The following is a 24,115-nucleotide window of genomic DNA, read 5'->3' as shown; positions in this document are numbered from 1 at the left end:
GGATCAGGTACGTGTGACCTGTGGGGATCAGGTACGTGTGACCCTTGGCTCCAGCAAGGGCAGCCTTGGCACCAAGGGATGGGACAAGGCAGGTGGGTACACACTCAGCCCGAGAACTGGGAACAGGTGGGACCCTCATCCTTCACCACAACACCCAGCCAGGCCTCACACAAGAGACCACCCAGGTAAGACGCTGCTTTCCTGGTGCCTTTCCAGCCCCTCCTGCCTGTTTGCCTGCCCTGCCCTGCCCAGGCAGCCAGGGTGGGCTCCTGCTCCCATCAAGGTCACGGTGACTGTGTAAGTGTCTTCAACTTTATTGTCCCCACTCAGTGGAGAAAGTGTAACACAGATACAGCTTTGTGTCTTGGCTGTCTGGTCCATACCTGTGCATCTACCTCAGTCCTGCTGCAGGTTACATTCCAGTTGTTGGTTTTTTTTTTAACACCCTGCTCCCCTTTTAATTTCTACCTCCCTCCTTAGTCCTTAGTGCCACTCCCGCTTATAGACACAATAAAAATGCTCCATCCATCGCTTCACTCACAGCTGTATTGTCCCAGTGATCCCAGCTTAGGAAGAGGCTTTAAAAAAAAAAATCACAATAGCAAAAAACCCTTAAATAAATAAATGTGAAAAACCCCACGATCCACATCGCAGAAAGTGAGAGCGGTGAATCGATCGTCGGCTCGAAGGCATCACCAGTCCGAGGACTTGGGTGGGTTGTTCTTCTTTTTCCTCCCCAAACCTGACCACTGCATCCCTCCCAAGCACTGGTAATTACAAAAGCAGAGGAGATACCTAGACACCAGATACACAGTGTGCAAAGCCAGAGAAGAGCAGGAGGGGGCACAGGGAGACCCTTCCCCGCGGGCACAAATCTCTGCTTGTGCGGGACGCTCGCAGGTGTTGCTGGTGACCCTGCTGCAGTGGCGGGAGGTCGGACGCGGGGGCAGCATCGAGGCCGTTCCTTCCTCATCGTCCCCAGCGGGTTGTTTGGCGCTGGCGGGGGGTCGGTCCCACTACAGAGCCTGCTTGCCCTGGCATTCCCGCTTGGAGCACTGCGCCGGCTTCCACCAGTCCCCGTTGTGGCAGTGGCAGATATTGCAGTCGTCCACCTTCACCTCGATGCCGGCGGGAATTATCGTGGTTCCCGCAAAGCAGTTCGGACCTGCAAAAACACACGGGGGCAACAGAGATAAATACGTCTTTGGTTCGGAACGGGGTGCAGCAGCTCTGCCCCAGCCCCCGGGAGAAGGGAGGTGCTCAGCCCCCACCCCTCACTGCTCTGGCCACAGCACTGCCGAAATCCCAGCAATGCTCCTTCCAGCTGCTCAGTGCCGAGCCTTTGCCCCACACCCATCACTTGTCTCACTTTTTTGGATGCCTTCAGACACTAAAGGGAAAAAAAAAAAGGCCTCAGAACTTTCCTTCTCTGTTTCTGTACCCAACCCCTACAACAAATGGCATCGGATGCCCCAACGATGCACTCGGCTTGTTTCTACTTTAGTTGCCCTTTAATTTTTCTCCTTAATTTTGCCTGTTAGTTGGACAAGACCATGAGGACAAGCATCAGGACACAGCCCAGCCTTCGCTGCTCCAGCCTGGTGAGCCTGCACTGAGCTGCAGGGACCAGAGCCAATTCATCCCCCACAGCAGCCGTGCTGCATCACCAGGTAACCCCAGGGACCCCCCCAGCAGTTGGGGCTATTAACCATGAATGAGCTGTAGCATCAAATTAGCAAAATAATTCACCTCTCAAATAAGCTTTCTAATGAAATCTATTTTTTTTTCTCAAGGGTAATTCCTTTAATCTGCTCATTATTGTTTTGGGGTTTTTTTTGGCTTCCTTATTACACAGTATATCAAAGCTGAGCAGCAGGTCAGCAAGAATCTTATTTTCCAGTCACAGAACAGTTGGGGTTGGAAGGGACCTTAAAGTCCTTTCCCCCCCCTTGTAAAACCCCACAAATACCCACTGCCAGCTGACCCCCTGCAAGCCCTCCCTTCCTCCCCTCTCCCTCCTGCATCACTTGGTGCCAGGAATTACTGTCACAGCCAGCAGCACACACACAATTCGAGGCAGTCGCATTCACAGCACTGGGGAAGCACAAAGACATTTGACAAGTGTCTTGTGGCTCAAGTGCTGCTCCGAAATGTCACCCCTCGGCTGCCACCGGTTCTAATCTGTGCCTCCAGTGCATTCCAAAGATGAGAGTGTGTACAGACATGAAATTATGGGCAAGTTCTTGCTTAAGTCTTGGGCTTAAGGCTGTTTGAAAGGGTCCCTATGTGGCTGGAAACGGGCTGAGCTGTAACCAACCCAGTGCTGGGGTCTCATGTTTAACAGTCTCAGAGATGTATTCACTTCACTTATTAGTGCCCTCACTTTATTAAGATGCTCCTCAGGACCCTTTGTTCAACAGGCCACCGGTTTGACAGGGCTGGGCTTAACCAGACCATTCAGGGTGCCTGTTATTTGTGTTTAAGCAACCTCCCGACTTCATTAAAGACTTCTTCAAATGCAGATCAGTTCCTACAGCAACATTTCACATCCATCTTCAGGAAACCACAACAGAAGGGCTTGGAGAAAGACACCTCTGATGGCTCCTGTACCAGAATCTGGGGTGACAGGGTGTTCCCCAGGGCTGCTGCTTCCCTCCATGGCAGGACCTGGGAAGGCAGGCTGTGGCACTGGGAAGGTCCGTGTGCTCCATGATGCCTCCTCCTTTGCCTAGCCAGCACGTGAATCCATCAGGATGCCAGGAAGAAGCAGGCTTTTGCTCTGGACACAGATCCAACTCCACCTGTTGAGCCAGAGTTCAGGTGACACAGCTCTGCTGGCAGTGGAGGAGCAGTGCTCTGGGAGTGGGGATGTTTTAACTCTGCTTGAGCTGGGCTTTGGGCTGGACAAGCTCCAAAGGGCCCCTCCAACCTCAGTCATTCCACACTGCAAAGAACTTCAAAGCCAGGAGTAACCAGCCAAGGACACACAGTGACACAGAACAGCCCATCTGTATCTGTGCACACATGGGATCTGTGTTTTCCTTTGCAGGCCTGTGGTTATAAAAGTCATGGCCCATTCTGGTCAGGAGCTGAAGATCTCCCAAGCCGATGTCTCTCCTGAAGACGCGGTCCCGGCTGGAAAGGCTGTAATCCCAACTGTGGTATGTTTCTGGCAACCCTCTGAGGTTGTCATACTTTCCCACAGCTTTTGGGTCCCTGTGCTCTCCATCTCAGATTTAATTCTCTGCCTCCTGGAGCCCAGTGGGAGGTGGTGTGTTGTTGCTCCCAGCAGGGACCAGGTCGGCTCATTTGCTGCCATTAAATGTCCGGGGTTCAAACACAATGAAAATGCCAATAATTGTATCCAGCTGCACTTGAAGATGAAATAAGTACCTGTCCCTCTCTAATGGGATGCTCTAAGTGCCTGCCAATGTCAGGGATGCCCAGCATGGGCAGCCTCCACGCAACAGCCTGCTCTGCTCTCCCAGAGCAAAAAAATACCCCTTTTCATTATAATTTAAACAAAAAGCTTCCTCTGGAGATGAGGGTGGCAAGAAAAGGGGAAGATTATTTTCTCTCTTGTTGCCCTGTGGCTGCCTGTTAATCACCTCATTTGAGAAGCCAGTGCTGCCTGGACACCCACACCTGTCTCCAGACACAACCTTCTCCGGATTTATTGCAGGGCCAGCCTGTTTCCATCGCTGGGAACAGGAGGGAGGCTGGCAGTGACAGGAACAAGCAGGTTTGCTCACTCTCAGGAGAGCCAACCTTGCCTCCCAGCCAGGCTTTGGGGACCCCACACCCCTCCCATGGGGTTTTGGCTGCATCCCTGCACTGAACTGGTGTAGGGGTCACTCAGCCAAGGGTGATCCAAGTGGGACTGGCTGGTTGGGTGCTGCCAGCTGGGGAAAAGCTTATTTTTCCTTGCATCCTGTTCATCTGCCCATTCATTCCATGGCTGCTCCATCATGGCCACAGCTGCCCTTCCTCCTACCAGCAGCCCCAGGTCTCTTCTCCCTCTTGAGCTTCCCAGGGAGGTCATGTGGAAAAAAAGTAATCACCAAACACCTGTCATTAGTATCCCTATCCCAGGATAGGGAGGAGCAGAAAGTGGACACGGTGATGGAAAGAGGAGATGGATGAGGGGGAGGTACTAAAAGCATCACATGTGCCTGTGAGGTCCCTTATTCTGGGATCACTTATCCTGGGGACAGCAGCACAGGGATTCCCTGCCCTGGCCAAGGACACAGGGCAGCTCTGTAAATTAGTAATTAAACAGTGGTAATCTGCCCCACTGATCTCTGGCATCAAATGAGCCTGGAAGGACCTGGCAAGCACCTCTGTGTTCAAAAGAAAATCCTTGGGATTCTGCTGGCCCCCCCCCCCAGAGGGGCTGGGCAAGGGAAAGAGGGAAAATTACAGCTATTTTGGATAAGTCCTAGGGACTGAAGGCTGGGAGGAACACTGGGGGTTGGCCAAAGGAGCCCTTGTTGAAGCAGCACTCATCATCTCTGGGCTGGCCAGGATCACCTCAGCACACCTAAGGAAGGAACTGTACTCAGAGGCTGAAGCGAGGGAAAAACCACAGCAATTGGGTTTGTTTTCCTTTTTGTTGGCTTTTAGTAAAATGGATGAAAACCTGGCTTGGGGCTCTACAGACATTGCCCTCCTATGGGATGTTTTCCTGCCATTTTGGGACAGCCTCTCTCCTGTCAGACCTTGATACTTGTAATTTAGGCCAATACTGCCACTGCTCTGGACTGTTTTTTTCCCCAGCACTCTCTCAAAACACCTTCCCCCTCTGCTTTGCCAGAGTGAAAAGGTTTCTTTTGCACACCACAGCGAGCTGGATGGAGAGTTTTTGCACTCTCTCCCCCGCTCTGCTATCCCTATCCCTACAGAAACACAGGTTTCTAACGGGAGGCAAAATTTCCACACTCCATTTGTGACAATTCAACTTAAATTCCCACTGCCTGAAATCCAATTTTCCAGTACAATCACTATCAGCCAGCCCCTCCCTGCCTTTCCCCCCCCCCCCATTGAAACTTCTCACACCTTCACACTGGAGCAGTGGGCCCTGTTTGCCCACACTGGGATGCAGCAGCATCACACCTGCAGCAGAGGCACAAGAGAGAGGCTCTTGGAGAGACACTGCACAGCTGAGATTTATGTGCAAGTATGCCCCAACCAAGTGGCATTTTCTGGGCCATGGCACAAGTCACCAGGGAGTTTTCCAGCTTATAGAGCTGGGAGCTCTTGGTGGAGAGAATATCCAGCACCTGGGGATCTGTGTGGCTTTGCCATGTGCAGCCCCTAAAGCAACAACCAGAGCTCACAGCAAGAAACCAAGTCCTTTCTTTGCTCTGCAAGAGTTCAACAGACTCCCCTATATTCTTTAATATCCTTTTCCCTTCCCAATATCTCAAAAGCTCAGAGCCCCAGCTCAGTGCTGCTCAGGACTGTCCTGAGCTTTTCCCACTGTGGCTGCTTGGAGGAACAGGATGAGACCAAGGTCTGCCAAATCCATGCCAAAAAAAAAAAAAAAACAAACCAAAAACAAAGGATGAGACAGATCAGCAATGTGGTTTTTTTTTAAATTATTATTCAAAGGAAGATGCTGCTCAGCAACATTTGATGACATGTCAAGCACATCAGGTTACTTACGATGATAGCAGCAGGAACAAGAAGCTGCTTTGGGCAAGGGCTGTCATCCTGCTCCTGGTAAAAGCATCTTAAACCACGACTGTGATGATAACAGGACACTAATCACCCTTTTTCCTCGCTCAGGGAGACTGATGGGAGAAGTTTGCTGCTCCCACAGACAATGTAATTGTGAGATTTGCTTTGCTTAACATAGTTAATACTCATAAAAGCCCACAGCACTCCAGGCTGTTTGCTAGAACAGCTGTGAAGATTTTTATGGAGATATATTAGGGACAGTCAGATGCTGGTTTAATGGGAGAGATGTGAAAAAATCATATAGGGTTTGTTGTCTGGGGGAGTGATGGCCAATTTCACAACCATATGGCTAAGCCCAGTTACGTGGGTGATGACCTGTGTTGTGCTGCTGACCTGCACCCCTGTTATGGAGGGGATCCAGGGGTCACACTCTCTCCAACACCAGGAGCTCATGGTGTCCTGCTGATGCCAGGGAGTCACTTGGTGCTGAACACCAGTGCCCCCCCAGCTCCCAGATGGGTTTTACTGAACTCAGTGTCTCTGCCTCTGGCTTTCAGCAGCTCTGAATTCAGCTTTGTGTGCACAAAGAAGCAGTAAAAGGAAATCAAATGTTAATCTAACAGCAAGCACAACTCACTTCAGGCCAACTGTGATATTCAGATTTGCCCTGGGGAGTGCCTGTCCCACACAAAAGCTCATCACCTCCCCCACAACTTCTCATGGTGCAACCTCTGATTTCAGCAGCAGTGGTAGTTTCCTCTCAGTTAAATATTTTCCAGTGATAACTCTATGTCTCCTGCCACTCTTTTGAGAGCTCCCCATCCCTTTAGGAGATACTAAAGCTGACTCCAAGAGAATTCAGCTGATTCAGTCAATGGGTAACATCAAGTAGAGAGGTGTTGATGGCTATGCTTATCTGCCTGGTTTATAGAGCTGTATTCAGCCACCATCCCTCAGGCTCCCACGTGGTGTGCCCCACAATTAAAATTGCAAAGGATAAGCACAAAACAGTGGTGTATCCACAGTATCTAAGAATGGATACAGCCTGAAAACATCCCCATGGATGCTCACTCAGCTCAATGACTTTGCTGTTGGAGCTTTACCACAAATGCAGTTGAACTGGGTGAGATGTTTCTAGGGAGCGTGGCCGAGTGTCTTCGCAGGGGGAAGGTGGATTTTTCTCTCCATCTCTCCACAAAACAGGCATCTCACAGTCTTCACCATGACCATCCCACACCACAAGCCATGTGGTCTCCAGCACTGGTGTCCACTGCTCCCAGCATCACTCAGCTGAAACAACCTCTCACAAAGCGAGGATTACACCCGGAACCTGCACAAGGATGCTCATGGATCCCCAGCAGGAAAAGGGGAAAACCACAGCAGAAACACAGGTGATCCCCAGGCTCTGTCACAGAGGCAAGAAATGGCTCATTGCCTGCACCTTGGGACTTCTTCCCTCCCTGATTCGTTAATTGAAGCCACAAATTGAGCTCTTTTCTTGCAGTCTGAAGTGATCACATAGATGGGTGTGATAGAGCTAAATGAACATTTGAGAAGATCTGCAGGATCAGCTGGGAGGAGCCGTGTTAACTTCCATCATTAAAAACAAGGTGCTGGTTTTTCTGCCCTCCTGAGCACAGACTTCAGCCTGGACATGGAAGAAGTCTTGTTTTCACTGCCTGGTATGGGGAATGCCAGCCCTCCTCTTCTTGGCGGGAGGAGAAGGCAGCAGGCAAAGCTGGAGGTGAGACATAAAGAAATCAGCTGGTGATGCTGAGCTTTGCCTTGCTGCAAATTAAACCTGGCGATGCTCTGCAGGGGGAGCTGAAAACCCCACCTGAAAATAACAACCCTGGAGCTTTACTGTGTTAGAGAGAGGCCGAAGCTGAAGATCCTGGCTCAGATGGAAGCCTGAGGTTGTATCGGAACGGGATTGCCACGGCCATGGCATGTGGGGGACTGAGTTCACACCCGGCCATGCCCAGTTCTGATCCTGTCTGTGGCTGATCATTTCTTGGAGGTGGCAGGAGGGCAGGCAGTGCACTGTGGCTCTGCCTCCTCCCTGTTCCTGCAGGTGATGTCCACGTCCTCCAGGCCATGGCAGACACAGCTCTTTGCAGACTAACGGACACCTATTCACCCTGCACATTCCCAACACAAACACCAGGTGAAAATACCCCCTGGCCTCCTAAATCCATTGTCACCCAACCATCCAACCTGCAATAAATGCCCCCAATTTCACTCTGTTCTCTAAAATGTCGCAAAATGAGGTCCTTTTAGTTTTTTTACCTGTGGCCAATCCCACTGAGTCTGGCTAAAAGCTCCTGGAGTCTTCTGGTGGTACCTTCTAAACACCCAGAAGCTTTCAATCCTGTGGACCGTTGCCCCAAAGAATTAATCTCCTCTGAAGCTTATCTGCAGCTCTTTTCCATCATTCCTGCATATTTCACTGCTCACAAGATGATGCTAACAGCTCTTCTCGAGTACTGCCTATTTACAGGAGAGATTTTTCCAGCCATAATTCACATTACTGGGTGCCTGAAGATGCCTAAAAGTTATTTAATCTCTGCATTATATATATATATATATATCTGCAGTATCCTTGTCCAAATTGTTTCCAAGTTGCTCACTCTAAGCAAGCCCTACATCATTAGAAGGAACACATTAAAAAAAGGCCAGAGGGAGGTGAAAAGCTCAGTTCAGGGCAAAGGGAGCATTCCACTCATTTAGCCAGCGATGCAGCCAGCACAACAAAGATTAAACACCCCAGCAGCTCCCAGCCAGCCCAGTGGGACAGGGATTTCCTGGTGGCCCCACATCCCCTCCTGGTTCTCCCTGGGCAGAAATGTTCACATCTTCCAGGCTTTGTTCAGACAATCCCAAGCATCCACTGCCTTGGAGTCTAATGAATGCAGGGGACCCACTGGAGCTCCCTAAATTATGGCCTAGCACCCAGTGACACAGACTGATTTAATCCTCACTGCTCTGCACCACAGTTAGAAAATTACTGATGGCTTGTTATCCATCTTAATCGGAGCAGCAAACAAATGAGGGACAGGGAGACATCCAGAAGGGAATACACCGCATTACTCCTCCTTATTGATAGCACAGTTACTTAATTTGATGTGGAGACATAACTTCAGGCATCACTAACTACTGGAGCAGGAATGTTTTGGTGCAGGGAAGATCTATGGGTGCAATTTAAAGGCAGTCTGTCGGGGAGCAGTGACGTCCACCAGCACTGATACAGATCTGAGCTGTGTGGACAGGCTGGAGGCCATCACTCACCCAGGGAACAAAGAGCAGCCCTTCCACAGCTCCAAAGCACCAGCTGGAAATTACAGCCCTGCTGCACTCTTCATCCCCTGGGCTTGTGGGATGAGCAGGACAACAGGACCAAGCCCAAGGCTGAGCACAGAATCACAGAATGGTTTGGGTTGGAAGGGACCTTAAAGCTCATCTTCTGCTTCCCTGCTGCCATGGGCAGGGACACCTTCCACTAGCCCAGGTTGCTCCAAGCCCTGTCCAACCTGGCCTTGGACACTTCTGCAGACTTGAACTGGACCCACTGCCACTGAAGCCACAGAGGAGTCAATGCAGGACCAGCTCCCAGACAGCAGCAAAAAAACTCCCAAGGCTCCAGACCCAGCTGTAAATAAAGGGCTTTCCCTGCTTCTTGTAATATAAAATGCAGGTTGGCATTTTCAAAGTCTCCTACGGGATTTGCACACCAAATTCCTCTTCATTTTAAAAGGATCTGTGTGTGCAAATACCTTGATCAGCATGGAAAAGTTTAGCTCATGGTAAAAAAACCTGCATGGGGAATGGGCTCAGCATTGCACAGGCAGGAACTGTGCCTCCAAAACAGTTTTTTGGAATCAGATTTTTGCTGTGCACACTCAGGGCTGAAGACGCCAACAGTAACCATCTATTAAGGGAGAAATGCATTTCAACATTTACCTGAGCAAACACACAGGATTTAGCTCTTAAAAATTTCTTTGCAGGCAGCATAAAGCTTCGGGACAATACAGGTAGGTTGTAATTGTGGGCAATGAAAGCTACTCTGAGGTCATTGTAACCTCTCAGGTAAGTAATAGCCTTTTAAAAAGTTGTCTAAGTAGATATTTCCCAAAATGAACTCCAACTGTGCTGAAGGTACATTAATTTTTTTAATGGTTCAAACACAGCAAATAAGGTGAGCTGGGTTTGTTTGTTTTCTTTTTGGGGGGGAGCTTGTATCAGATTAATCTAAAAGAAATCAATTAATAAAACTACCACTAAGCTACTGCATCGTCAAACAATGTTACCAGTAGAATCAACAGCCAAAGGGAAGAAAGGCTGGACCTCTCTCAGAACAAAGACTAAACCTTAGAGTAAAGAGAATGTCTTTTATGTATATAAAACATGCTGTTGTGACTCTGCTGCCTTCACCTCACCAGAAGGCTCCCCAGAGCAGCCATGGAACAAGGCTCAGTCCATGGGACAGGCTCAGTCCAGGTGACTGTGCCCTCAGAGCCAGGATTTCCCAAGTCACCCCAGAAAGGAATTGGGATGCAGAGCAGAAACTTGGCCGGGGACCTGTCTGATGTTCGCCCTGCCCACTGCAACGGTCTTGGGGCAGCTTCCAAGGCACTGTCAGGGAGCAGCAGCTCCAGCAGCAGCCACAGGTCTCTGTCCATGCAGCTGTGTGAGGAAACCCTTATCTAGGGAAGCAAGTGCCAGAATAGCCCCTGGCTGCCAAAGTGCACATCTTTGCTCCCTACCTGGGCATCTCCATTCAAAGGCGAAGGTTAACAACAAAAGAATAACAATCAGGACTTTTTTTCCGGGTCTTTTGAGCCTTTAGCCAACTTATTCGCCTCTTGGTTGAGCTCCATGTGAAAATATAATGATTTTTATGGCCCATTTTAACACTTTTATGTCTTTTTTTCTTCAGAAAAAAAATCCCACATTTGGTGTAAGAATTAAAACAGTATTTCACGCTTAACTGCAATCACAGATGATGTATGGAAGAGAGAGCTGGCTGCACATCAACTCATATAAAGCCAGAATTGAATCTAACTTGGTCACTACAGCTGTGCATGATGTTTTATGGGGTGGGGTTTTTTTTCAGATCAGTCATAAATGAAGTGGAAATTGTGACCGTGCTCGTTTTGTATAAAACAGGAGGAAACAAATGTGTGGGAGAACCAGGATTGCTACACATTTATCTGAGTTGTTCACGTCGATGTGGAGTCCCCTGCAAACCCAGCCCAGCACTGGATGACAAAGCTGCAGCAGCAGTGGCCTGTGCCATGAGGCAGTCTCTGCACAAACCCCCCGCCCAGGGGAACAAGGGTTTCCTGAGCTGTGGGAAACCACATGATTAGGATGAATCTCCAGCTCCTGTCTGAAAAACGGCTCCATCATAATCCAGATCACCTTGGGATCGCTGTGGGATAAATGTGACAGTTCCAGGGCATCAGCATGGACCTGCTTCTGTTTTCCACCCGGGGACAGATTTTTCTGATGAAGGTTTTGAATGTGGGATTGTGTTAGAAATGGGACTTCAAAGCAAAGATAAAACTTTCCATGTAAGGAAAGAGCTGCTGTGGAAACCATTTCTTTCTACTCTCGGCTCGTGTTTGACATCTCCTGCTGTCTTCACCATCATTCCCAGCCCCGTGGCTTCCATGATGACAGACACAGAAATGATGGGGAGTAAGACCCAAGTAAAAGGTGAATTTAATGAACATGTAGATGTATAACAACTAAAAGCCTGTCAATCACCAAAGGTTCCCCTTCCAGTCAAAGTATGGATCTTCTGGAGGCCATTTAACAGACCCCACTTGCATCAGCCTTTGGATGTGCCTAGTTTTCATCCCTATATGTTCAGGTTGGGCTCCAGTGGCAGAGCTACCACTTTATGCAAATCCATACAAATGATTGATTACCCATAGAAAGGGAATAACCACAATGGCAGAAACATTACCCCTTAATTTGTCTGGGGAATTTAATTACCTGCCTGTAGCATGGAAAACAAAAATCAGGAAAACATCTCCCCTCCAACCCTCACCCCAGCAATTAATAAGCCTGGTGCAGAGAGACAGGACATGGCACTGCTGTGCCAAAATCTGCAGCTCCTGAGGAAACAGGAGGAGGGGGTGGAAGGGGCAGGGTAGGATGGATGGATGGATCTTGAGGGCACACCCGGGGAGAGCAAAGCACTGCAAGGACGGGCACACCTTGGTCTGATGGACAGATGAGACAAGCAGAGCTTGGTGCTTCTGGAATAAACAGGCTCCTAAGCCCTTCTGCTGGGACCTGTCCTGATTTCTCCAGCAGCTGCAAAAGCGGCTTTAATCCGTGTTTTGTCCCCAGATTTTGCTCTTCCCATTACGCTACCTGCATTTAATGGTATCCATGGCATTTCCACGGCGCTTCCTGATGAGAAGGCAAAGAGTGGGGTTTTAGCAGCAATAAAATGAGCCGTGCTGGTTTTGCATGTGAATAGTTGTATTTAATGAAATCATCCAATGGAAAAGGACTGTCTCTTCCTTTGCCAACAATTCTGGGTGTCACCACAAAAGGCATAACCACGATACGTGGGCTTTTGTATTCCAGCAGATGCCATGTGATACTACGGTGCTGTGTGGGGACAGGACAGTTCCTCTGCACTGTAAGGCAGCAGCCAGCAGTGATGAAAAGCTGGGATGCAGGTGGCTCTGCAGCCCTCCCCCCATAACTCTCAGAAAGCTTTGTTACCCCTCATTCTACCTGAGTCTGTTTTTATTATTTCATTACTGGATAAAACTATTACTCGCCCTCTGGTCTCAGTGGCACTATGGTACCCAAACAGCTCAGAACAGGAGCCTGTTTTCCTCGCAGCATTCCACTGGGACAGGGGAGTGCACAGGGGAAACTGAGGCATGGACACAGTGCCCTGCTTGAGGAGAATGGGCATTACTAAAAACAAACCCAGCAGACAACTATTTTTAACAAAACCTGCAGGAACAAGAAAGTTTGAAGCTGCAAACTGTATTCTCAAGTGTGATGGGAATTGGTTCAGATCTTCCTGGCAGGGGGAGGGAACTGTGAGACAGAATGGCAAAGTGATGGACAGTCACTTCCAAATGAAATTCCCCATTTCTGAGTGCTTCCACACTCTTCAGCAAGTATTCCCTGCATTCATTTTGTCCTTCAGGATTTTTTTTTAAAGCCAGAAGGGGGATTTAGACATGCGAACAGCTACTGACCTGATACAAGCTAATGATTTTATAAAACACCTAAAAAATGCTTTACTTCAAAAGATTGATGTTTCCTATTGTATTTTTTCAATGCCAATTAATTACTTAATTCATTAGCAATGTAACACAAGAATGGTCTCTGAAAATCTGCTTTGTGTAGATGCCTTTAATTATGGATAATTAAATACTGTGGAAGGACCTGATTATACCTCTGAGCATTTTCTAATCTGGAAAATGAAACACACTCCTGAACACAGCTGAGCTCAACAGCCACACAGACTTAAAAAAAAGATGGGAAAATAAGCACCCCAAAAACAGACCACCCCAAACTCCATGACTAAAAGAGGATGGGAATTCCTGGGGAGCACACCCTGACAGGGTTGTACCAGTCCCTGCCTGGCTGGGACACGAGCAGAAGCCCAAGGGTGCTCAACGTGGAGCTGCTGCAGCCAGTGAGCAAACAGGGGCCCAGGGCAGCTCGGTGTTAACACCTGCTAAAGCTGGGAACAGATTTCCAGATGGTCCTTCGTACATATGGCAGCAATAGCCAAAACTGCTAAAAAGAGCAAAGTGCTCTCCAAATGTAATCATGGCTGACCTTGGAAGATGAAAATTTGCCAGCAGCAGAAGTTACTCCATAAGTTTGGCTTCAAATTCCTTCCTCTTGCTTTTTTTTGCCCCTTCTCCTCTTTACTCCTCCACAGCAATGGCAGTGAGGAAGTCAGCATCCAGAGGGCTGTAGTAACCAGGGCTGCTGTCTCAGAAAGAGTTTTAATCCCAGAAGCAAGCCAGGGAAACGTTTGTTTTGAAGACAGTGTTCCAGACAGATCCCCTCCCTACCACGGCCAAGATCCTGCAGCAGGGACCAGGGAGGTTTATTTTTGGCTCAGGGGGAAGGAGGGGCACTGATGTCTAAATAAAGCTGATTTGTGCTGTCACACCATGCAGGCACCTTGCTGTGAGTGCCTTCCTTTCCTCCCCCAGTGTCCTACTGATACCACAGTCCACCCCTCCTGCATCCCTGCTGCCCTCTGCACCTCTGCCTCAATGCAAACCCACTGATTACGGTGCCTTTAGAGCCCGGGGGCTTTTCAGTGCCAGCAGCCAGCCCCAGTTGCTGGCAGGGATCTGCCTTTGCTGCAGGGCAGCCCGACCCAAGTCCCTTTTGCCCCACACATGGGGCTGAGCACAGAGGTGAGAATGGGGCCATTCAGCACCGTAGCACAAGTGAGCTCTCTCAAGTGAGACTAATCCTTCTGGAGTGCCCAGGCCAGGGCTGGGTAAACCTCCCATGGGTGCTTTCAAGAGCAAACAGCAAACAGCATCTATTTATCCCCTTTGCATCCTTCTTCTCTGGGCAGTCATGACGTGATTGCCACACCCAGTGAACTCTTGTCTTTATCTAAGATATTTCTCAGCTGGAAAATTTTGGGAAAAAAAATTAGTATGGGTCTTGTGAAACCTTAGGGGCAGGATGACAGGCACTGATTGAAATGGAGACACAAAAAGAAGGAAAACATCACCCTTAACATGGGCTTCCTCTCTGCCTTAAAGATGTAGAATTAGGAACTGTGGCATGGGTATCCCTGCCCAGAGCAGGGGCTTGGAATGAGATGAACTTCAAGGTCCCTTCCAACCCAAACCATTCTGTGGTTCTATGATGACTTGTGAGTGCTGATGTCCAAATGTGGAGGGTTCCTCTGCCCTGGAGATCCCCTCCTGGGGTGCACAGCCAAAATTCTGCACAGCAGCAGCTGATTTCAGCTGAGGAATGCAGAAACTCGGCAACCTTTGGGTAGAATGCACGACCAGACCCTGCAGCACATCACACAGGTTACTGGGACGTGGGGCCTGTTTGCTAGGATCCCTACCCCAGGCTGCCAGAGAGGCTTCCTCCTAGTGGCAAGAGGTGATAAACTCACTGCCAGCCCCTCACCAAGAGGTTACGCCTCCCAGTGGGACAGCAGGGGAGTAATGCTGAAAGACAGGGTCTAGCAGAGCCCCCAAAGACAGCAATAACACCTTATTAAAAGGTGCTGCCACTAAAAGGACACTAGAAGGTGCCACGCTTGCAAGCACCAGCAAACTTTCACCTCACCAGCTGGGAAAGTCTTTGACATAATCAGCTGATGTGGGGGATTTTTATTTAATTTTTTTCTCCCACAGATTAGTGGAAAACAGAAAGTCAGTGGTCTGTAGCCCTGTTGCTGACCCCCAGGCTGTGACCTGCCTATTAATGCACAGTGATGGAGCACCATTGGGTTGGCCCCACCATGGAGCTGATATTCAAATACCCCCATGCAACCCCTGGTTTACTGCAGACTTCCCTGTGCCAACATTTCCTATCCCAGAGCATGTTGTACCTAGAAATCCCAAACCTCAGTCAGCAGGACAAAACACACCCATTTCCTTTATGCACCTTGAGCATCACCTTCACATCTGACAAATTCTGTTCCAGCAAGGATTCACACATGGCTTTGGAACCCTGGTGCCTTGATGGAGCTGGGAGAGCCCAGCCTGTGCGGCACAGGCTGTCCCAGCTGTGTGGTGATGCCCATCAGCATCCAATGTGAGCCTGGCAAGTGTGGACACTGCCACTGCTCCCAGGTAGCTGGTGGAATCTTCTCATCTCCTCCCTGGCTACAGGACAGAGGCAGCACTTTAACCCACAGTTAGGAGAGGAGCTTCTTGCTTGATCACACGTGAAGCCAAGGAGGGAGGGCGCAGGCAGTGCTTCCTTGAGACAGAGCAAACGGGCAGAGAGAAGGGGCAGTGCCAACTGCAAAACCCACCATGCACGCAACAGGAGTAAGAAGAGTCCTGGTTTCTTGCTGGGGGTTTGTAATTCCTTCTTTGGAGGCCATTCCCCTTCCATAAGCACTCCTTGAGCCTTTAGGTCCACAGATACAAGTTGGGCTAAATCTGTAAGAAGAGTAATCACCTTTATTTCATGGGTTGCCCCAGCTGGGAAATCCAAACGACCATTTGGAGAGAGGTGTCAAATCCATGTGAAACTCTTCAAGAAGGGGCTTATACGGGCACAGGAACTGGCTCTGGCTCTTTTCTGCATGTACAAAACTTCATTTTTGAGCTGTTAGGACAAATGGGAGAGGGGGACAAATCCTTGGCTGCTGCCAAAAGCACGATGTCTCCCTGGGAGCAGGGCAGCCAGGCCAGTTTACACCAGCATCAGGAACTGGATCACAGTGTATTTGCTCTCTAGGGGGACACAAATTTAGCCAAGAGAAAAACGTGGGTTTGTGTGCAAAACATAGCACATATACCTAACTGTTACTACCGTAGGCAGGTTTTCATTTTTAATCACAGTTTTCCAAGTCCTTAATAATTACAGTTTGACGTTCCCTGTAATACATTTCATTTTTGTTTGACACAGCTTGAAAAGTCACCAGAAATTCCCTCTCGCCGCTTTCCTTGTAGCACCGCGAGGGTACCCGAGCCTTGCTTGCACCAATGGAAGCAGAGCAGCTGAATCCATTCATCCCGGCTGGCAGCACCGCCCCGGGGGTGACCCGGGGGCAGCGGTGCCGTGGGGAAGGGCCCCGCCCGCGCACACAGGGATGACGCATCGGATGCTGCCGCGGCCCCGCTCCCGCGAATAATCCTCCCGCAGAAGGAGTCCCTCGGACGTCAGCGCTGGCTGCGATGAGTCAGAGATCAGAGAGCGAGGCTCTTCTGGAAGGAACACCCAGCGGGGGCTCGGCCCTCAGCAAACCAGCACCTTTCACTCGCACACCAACGCGGCGGGCTCGGCGAGAGCCGTGTCGGCGGCAGCGCGTCCCCCGGCCGAGGGTCGCTTCGGGGTCTGCAGCCCTGCCCGGGCGCGGAGAGAGCTGACGGCACCAAAACACGCCGGTATTTCGGCTCACAAGCCAGAAACCTCTCAAAGGCACTGACCTGAGCTAATGAGACTCCGCGATACCGAAGCAATATCGAACGAGGGCTCTTCCACCCACGCCTCCTGACACTTCTCATGCATTTCAATCAGGCCAGAAAGCACAATTCCAGGTGCTGTTCTGCAAACAGCAAAGCCTGCAGGCCCTGATCCTGCAAGGTGCCAAGGGTTTCCCAAAAGCACTGGATGCTGACAGCCTTCTCCTGCCAGAATCCCACAGAATGGTTTGGGTGGAAGGGACCCTAAAGATCATCTTGTTCCACCCCCCTGCCATGGGCAGGGACACCTTCCACTCGCCAGGTTGCTCCAAGCCCCGTCCAACCTGGCCCTGGACACTTTCAGGGATGGGGCAGCCACAGCTTCTCCGGGCAACCTGTGCCAGGGCCTCCCCACCCTCACAGGGAAGAACTGTTTTCAAACATCCAATCAAAACCTACTCCATCAGTTTGCAGCCACTGCCCCTTGTCCAGTCACAACAGGCTCTTGTAAGACATCCCTCTCCATCTTGCAGGCTCCCTTCAGTCTTGGACCTGGCTACTTACCCAGGCAAGGGGAAGAGCTGAGCGGGAAGGATGTTTCCCATCACAGTCAAAGCTATTTCTCCTATTCCTCTCCCACTCAAACAGGGAGGGAAAGACAAAGGCACAAACACCTTTAGCTTCTAGTAAAAATCAGAGCAGGCTGTCTGAAATAATTCATAAGGCAAAAAGCCCCTTCGTTTCTGTCTTCCCTGTTTGAAATGTTCCATATTATCAAATGAAGATCTACATCTAAAAAACCATGTCACCCCCTCCACCCTTCAGATTTGAGGCAGTTTGTTCTGAAAGCATTAAATGGGGCATCTGATCACTTCAAGGTCTTTCCCTGACCCTTTTAAATGTACAAACAGAGAGTTTGCTATAATTGGCCTTTTTCCCGGGGAGGTTTCAGTGAGTCAGCATTTTCTGACCAACATATTCCCATTTTCTTCAAATGCTCTCAAGCGACTGCAGTGAAAAGAGTCTGAGCTTTGAAAGGTTGGGGAGAACTTTGTGTGCTCATCTTCACACAGACGCACTCCTCTCAACAGACCCCGTGCAGGACATCAGTGCTTCTTTTTTTGGTACATCAACTCCTGCTCCATTTATTTTAACAAACTGCTTCCCTACCAGCACTGCTGGGCATGAAACTTTTGTAACTGGGTCAAAACCATGGCTTAGTTGATGTGAAATGAGTTACACCAGTTTGCATCAATTGTGGGACTGGTCCATATCTATTTTTTTTCTTAAAACTGCTCACTGAATTCCTTGTTGCAATTCGGATTTCAGAAATGGGTACAAGTGGAATAGGGATATTCTGTAGTTCACCTCCCATTACAAAGTGCTGACACTCCCTGGACTGTCACCTGTGGATGACTTCTCTGCCCAGCCCTCTTTCATTGAGCTGCATCGACATGGCCAGAGGCACAAGGAACTGACCCACACCAACCCAGCCAGACAAAGCAAAGAAAGCAACATCCTCTCCTCTTTCCCACTGGGCTTTCACTGGCTCCTAACCAAGCCTAAGCTCTTCAGTCTTGGGCAGTAAGGCAGATCCCACTGCAACCAGCCAAACCTGTGCTGCAGGAATGGAGGCTCAAGAAGCCTCATGCTGCAGGAGCGATGCCCTGGTGCTGTGCCCGCAGACCTGCACGGAGAGCTGGAAGCACCCCTGGACAGCCAGAGCACACAGACAGCTCACTCACTGAGAGGGAGATGAGTGGGCCAAGGGGGTGGAAGGAAATGGATGCTGATGTTTGTGGGCACAAGAGCATCTCTGGACAACAGGAACTGGCAATTATCTGATGGTAGACTTGGAACTGTCTCCTGCCATCCTTCTGCAGCAGCACAGCTCCGCCACTGTCACACAGCAGCCCCACTGCCACCGACACAACGTCCTTGCACCCTCACCAGAACGTGCTGTACCAAAGTGTGGGTCCCTCTGGCAAATGGTCCCACCAAGCCTGCACTCCTGTTCCTTCTGCTCAGCTGATGCACTGCATCAGTAAATCAGGGGCAGAGATAAAGAAGAACACACCTTAAAAACACCTCTTAGTCTCTCCAGCCAAACTGATGGGTGACTGGCAAGGCTGGGATGTGCAGACATGCAGTAATACCCCCAGCAGGAGAACACTGCACTGCTTTCCTTCTCAAAGGGGCATAGGTGTAGGAGAGACAAAAGGCTGCAGCTGAAATGCAGGACCCTACCAAAGGAGAGAGGATGGAGATGTAGTAAAGGTGGAGGGAAGGAAAGGAAACAGGAGGAAAAAACTTCCATGTGCTTTTCTTACGTCAAAGTGTTCTCAGACTTGCTTAGCTCTAATCTTTAATTCATATTTTCATTACAGTCTCTTTGCATTTCGTGTGAAAGGAGCAGCTCAAACATCAATTATTTGACATAAGCCAACTCCTTGGTAAAGTCCTCTACTCTACATATATGTAGGCTCCAATAAAAGAAGCATTAAACATTCATCATATTAGAAATACATGAAGACAGAGTCTGCTTCTCTTCTCATACAGATATGCTTAGCAATCCCAACCTTCCAGAGCAGCAAAAGCAAACGTATCTCTAATTCTTTTAGAAAACCCTGATGATGCAGAACACCCCAGCCTCCTGCACTGTGCCTCTGAGTAACCCAGGCATATCAGATCCTCAGCTGGAGTAAATCAGAGTAAAACAGAGACATTACACCAAAGGACAGAGATGCAGGATTTGGCCTTAGGCTTCTCTTGCAGCAAAATGGTTTACAGCAATGTAACTGGGTAATAATGTCATTTTTGGTCTTTTAAGTCACACCAAGAATCTGGTCACCTGAGCAGCAACACCATGACTGCTTTCATTTCAGTACTGCTTTGGTTGCTTGTGTTCTGCAAAGGGAACCTGGCCTCCCAATCTGAATCTAGGAACTTCCTCCCCACAAAAAAACCCCAAAACGACCCCCCTTCTCTCTATAACACCTACCCCCATACTATCATGATGATAGTGAATCTTGAACTACCACTGCTATAGGTTGGTGCACACAAATTTCAGCAACATTTTCCCAAGGGGAAACGATCACTGACGAGCAGAAGCTTCCTCACAAATATTTCCGAGTTTAAAGAGCAATGCAGACCATGTAACATGTTTCCCACATCTCTGAGAGCTGTGTCCACTAAAAGACAGCTTTGGAGCCAGTCCCATCCGACAAATGGCTCCTCATAATCCTCCCCAGCCCTTCTCCTTAGGGTGCATTTTGAACTCTGCTGCGGTGGAAGCACGGAAGCACGGTTAGGACCTGGGGTACAAATTGAGGATAGCAGCTTTAAGCTCCTGCCTGGCCTTTGGCTGTCAGGCAGAGCCTTTTCCTGCCGTGTTTAATTTGTGAATTATCCTTTTCTTGCTTGCTGGGCACAGGAAGAGACCACAAAGGCTCGGGCAGCATCAGGTGACCCGTGAGCGTGCGGGTGAACACGTCGGGTCGCAGGGGCTGCTGTCCCGCTGGCTCCCACAGCAGCTCCCTTTGAATGGAGCTTTTCCCAGCAGCATCCCTGTCACTCTGGCACTGCATAGTCCAGCAGCTCCTGCTTTGTGTGAGCACTGAGCTGTGTGATAGAGTTAATCACATTAAGCGCTGCTCAGTTCATGGCTTTTTTGTTCTCTAAAGGCTTTTCCTCTCCCTTGCCTCTTTTAGACTCACTTTCTTTGAAACTTCAGGAGGTGGCAGCTCCAACTCAGCCCTCCCTGATGCTATCCAGCACCAGGATGGCTAATTTTGGAAGGTTTAACCTCTGTGTACCTTTCCAAAGCTTTTCACTGTTTCAGATGCCTCTTCCACCAGCTGTGCCCATGGGGAGCAGGGCAGTCTTGAGTCAGGAGGGCATTTAAGCATCTGGATAATCCAACTGCTGGAGATTCCCAAAAGCGATGGAGGGTCTAGCTCTTCACAGGTGCTTACGTGTTGAATTTCCACCAGCAAGTCTGGCACCTACACGCCTTTAACCACTGGGCCCAAAGTGATGGGGATGAACGGGCTCCACTGAAAGGCAATTTCGGGGAAATGACTCCTCTCAAACTGCAGTATTCTGTCAGGTTGGTGTCTGCCTGGCCCAAACATACCACTTCATTTTCAGTCTAGATCTTCTACCAGCTTTTAAATCAATTCTCTTTCTCTGTTGGTAATCAAATCACTGTACTTGAGCTAATAGGGCACCACAGCTCCCATTCCTGCTGGTAATCCCAAAGAACATGAGCCGGTCCTTCCTGTGCCCCCTCAGCCTGACCTGTCAGTGAGGTGGTGGCCGTGGGGTGACCGAGTGCCCACAAGGCTGGTTGGTGACTGGGTGCCATCAGTGCTTCATCCACCAGGAATGAAGGGTGCTGTGGCTACACTACACTACTGCCTTCGGCCTCCGGGACCCAGGAGAGGATGGTGGAGTCCAGCAAAGTCCGGCGTGGGGAACACGTCTTCTCTTGGATGGTCACAATCAACTTGCATCTGCACAACCAATCAGCATATTGCATAGACTTTGACTGAAGGGGGGTTAAGTGCAACCTTAAAATCTGGCCATTTCAGGAATTTCTGAAATAAATTAGAAGAGGAATTTTATTTAGTTGTTGGTTTGTTTTTTTTTCTCCTAAAGGAATCTGCCCATGGCTCCAAATCACTGTTTTCCATAAAGTAAATGAATATGAAGTCTTCTCTCATCCTCTTGCCACATTTTCTGTGTCACCTTTATCCTCCAACAGTTGTATAAAATCAAATGGCAGACAAAACATCCTCTCCCCAAATCCTTCCTTTTTTTTCCCCTCACACTTTTAGTAATTTTTTTTCCACATTTTCTTGATTTTTTTTGGTCACTGATCATGTTAGAAGCAGAAGCTTTCCAAAACAATGACCTGGAGCTTCAGCGATCCACATCTTGCAGATAAATAACAAGCTATATTTATGCAATAAAGCACAAGTAGTTTAATATCCAGGCACTGGATTATTTGATATTAAAATCTTGGCACTTTTCAAGATAGCTGATAATTTGGAACAACAGAGACCATGGTGGGGAAGTTCTTTTTGTCAATAGTGGTTAACAACATGCACTGTTAATCCATTACCTTCACCTAAAAGGATTTTACATTTAGCCTTTTGTCCTCCCTATCGAGGGTCTGACCCTGGGTGTTAAATGAGACATGCAAAATTCCCTTAGGGACATGTGTAAAATGTGTTTGCTAAAGGAAAGGTTCCCTTGGCTTCCATGGGCTGGGAAAATCCTTGGGGGTTTCCTGAGCAAGATGTGCTGTGTTACAGCAGGATCAGGCTGGGGTGCAGAATGCTTATTTCAAATTAACTTGAACAGAGAAATAATGAGCAGCAAGTTTATATTCTCAGTGAATCAAGAGAGAAGCTTAGGTAAAATGTGGGTTTATATGCATGGAAATAAATTATTATTTACTCACTTTTGTGCTCATGCCCTCAAATATGGAGACATTTGTAGGGAATTCTTAATATTTATAGCATATTATAATAAATACCCACAAGAGCTTTGCCTGAAGCCATGCTATTTTACCAGTGTAAAATCTGCTGAAGGTCAAAGGGATCTTTTATTTGTGTGTGGAGGGCAGAATCAGCCTCTTTACTTGGAAATCTGTATCAACTGTGATAATTTAAAACTTTAATTAAAGACCCAGTGACAGATTATCTACAAAACGTCTTCCTGCTGCCCAGTATTCCATCAGGAATGTCTCCAGAAGCCCAGGCTGAGTAAGCACACTTGCCAGGAAATATTTCACTGTGGACATGTTAGCTGTTATCTGGCTTGCTGAGTAACAAATTCTTTTGTTGAGGATTGGTGGCAACAAACATTGAATTAAAGGCAAAACCAGAAATTTATAATACTTATTCTATTCATCCCTCAAGAAAATGAAAGCACCACAGCAAAGACTATTTTTGCAGCTGTGTTAATGCATGTGTAAATGGAGAAAGGCGCCTTTGAAACATTCTGCAGAGCATTTCACACTTTAGAGAGGACAAGAAGCTAACAATTCTATTGTGGCACTTACGAGAACTTTCAAATTAATTTTCCTGACACAGCTGTGCCATAAAAACCCCCAGGATGATGAGTTTTTGCTAATGTCAAGATTACTTTTGGATACAATTCTGAAGGAGCCCTTTGTAAAATCAGGAGAACACGGGGTGCCAGGTGCCCTGTGCTGCCCTCTCCTCGCCTCTGCTCAGCTCCGGCCTTTCCCAGAGCAGCTGCGAGGCTGCCAGCTGGGAATTGCATCTGGTTTTCCTTCCACGGAGTGGCAGACGGTGGATGGATGCACAAGTGCTGTGAGGCTGAGCCCCCTGAGAGCAGCGGCCAAGGATCAGTCCTTGGAAGGACCTCCAAGGCCCCATGGGGACTCCCTGCTGGAGCACATCTACTCACACCCTCAGGAAAGGGCATGTTGGCACCGGGTGGTTTCAGCTCTGGCAAACAGCACAGGGGGGAAGGTGAAACACAGGGAATTTCTCCCTCTGTGCACAGCAGGAGGAGAGAGTTGCCTGGAGCTGGCAAAAAGGAGGAATTGATTTAATCTGGATCACAGATTAAACCAGATTAAGAGATGTGAGGGATGATACACTGGGGATCCCCCCCCATCCCTGCACCCTGCAGCCTTGCCAGACCACATCCAAAGGGGTGAAGGAAATGGAAAGAGCAACCTCCAAGCGATGCATAAGAAAGGTGTTAAAAACACACACATCCCACCAACAATGGGGCTCAGTCCGCAGCACTGGATGGATTTATGGGGAGGGACAAGCAGAGGTTGGGAAATGAAGAGTTCAGGATCAGGTGAGAAGGCCCAGAGGAGGGATGAGCAATACCACATGGGCATGTCCACAGCTCTGGCTACAGGAGGATGGAGAGCTCACTGGGATTTTTGTGTGGAAAGGCTTTGGCACAGGCAGAGTGGATGGATTTCCTCTTTGAACTGCAGGAAAGCCTGGGGGCAGGGGGGACAGTGTGGATGGTGGCAGCCACGGGCTTGATTTTAACAGTGACAGGCAAGTTTTAGATGCTGTAGAGGAGAGAGTTAACAACAGCTGACACACTTTTGTCTGGAGAAGTCACAATGACTACAAATAACAACTCGGGGCCATAATTCCGCGGTCTGTCACTACCAGGAAACGTGAAATCCAGTGACCTTTCATCTCCACGACAGAAATGCTGCACAGCACCTGGAGCCATCGCCCTTAAAATCCACTCTGACAAATTGGATGATAGGACATGAAGGTGAAAATGTCCTCTTCCTCCCTCATCCCCAA

At 48.9% G+C, this 24,115-nt stretch overlaps 1 protein-coding gene across 2 annotated transcripts in view; it reads right to left on the bottom strand.

Moving 5' to 3' along the window:
* Positions 1-528: 528 nt before the first annotated feature.
* VWC2L (von Willebrand factor C domain containing 2 like) overlaps positions 529-24,115 on the bottom strand; it is a 44,360-nt gene continuing 20,773 nt past the window's right edge. Inside the window, exons 3-4 of one of the 2 annotated variants that reach the window (XR_003526592.1) lie at positions 21,096-21,394; positions 1,078-1,165 (exon numbers count right to left, since the gene is read on the bottom strand). Coding sequence is in view for 1 of the 2 variants with exons in the window: in XM_027636868.1 (XP_027492669.1) it covers positions 1,017-1,165 (149 nt within the window). In the remaining variant the exon portion in view is untranslated. Of the gene's footprint in view, positions 1,166-21,095; positions 21,395-24,115 lie in introns of both variants that reach the window. The other variant, XM_027636868.1, reaches the window with a different exon arrangement.

This window comes from Corapipo altera, unplaced genomic scaffold, assembly GCF_003945725.1.
Source record: "Corapipo altera isolate COAL_440 unplaced genomic scaffold, ASM394572v1 45, whole genome shotgun sequence".
NCBI lineage: Eukaryota > Metazoa > Chordata > Aves > Passeriformes > Pipridae > Corapipo > Corapipo altera.
This window is presented reverse-complemented; position numbering and strand designations above follow the sequence as displayed.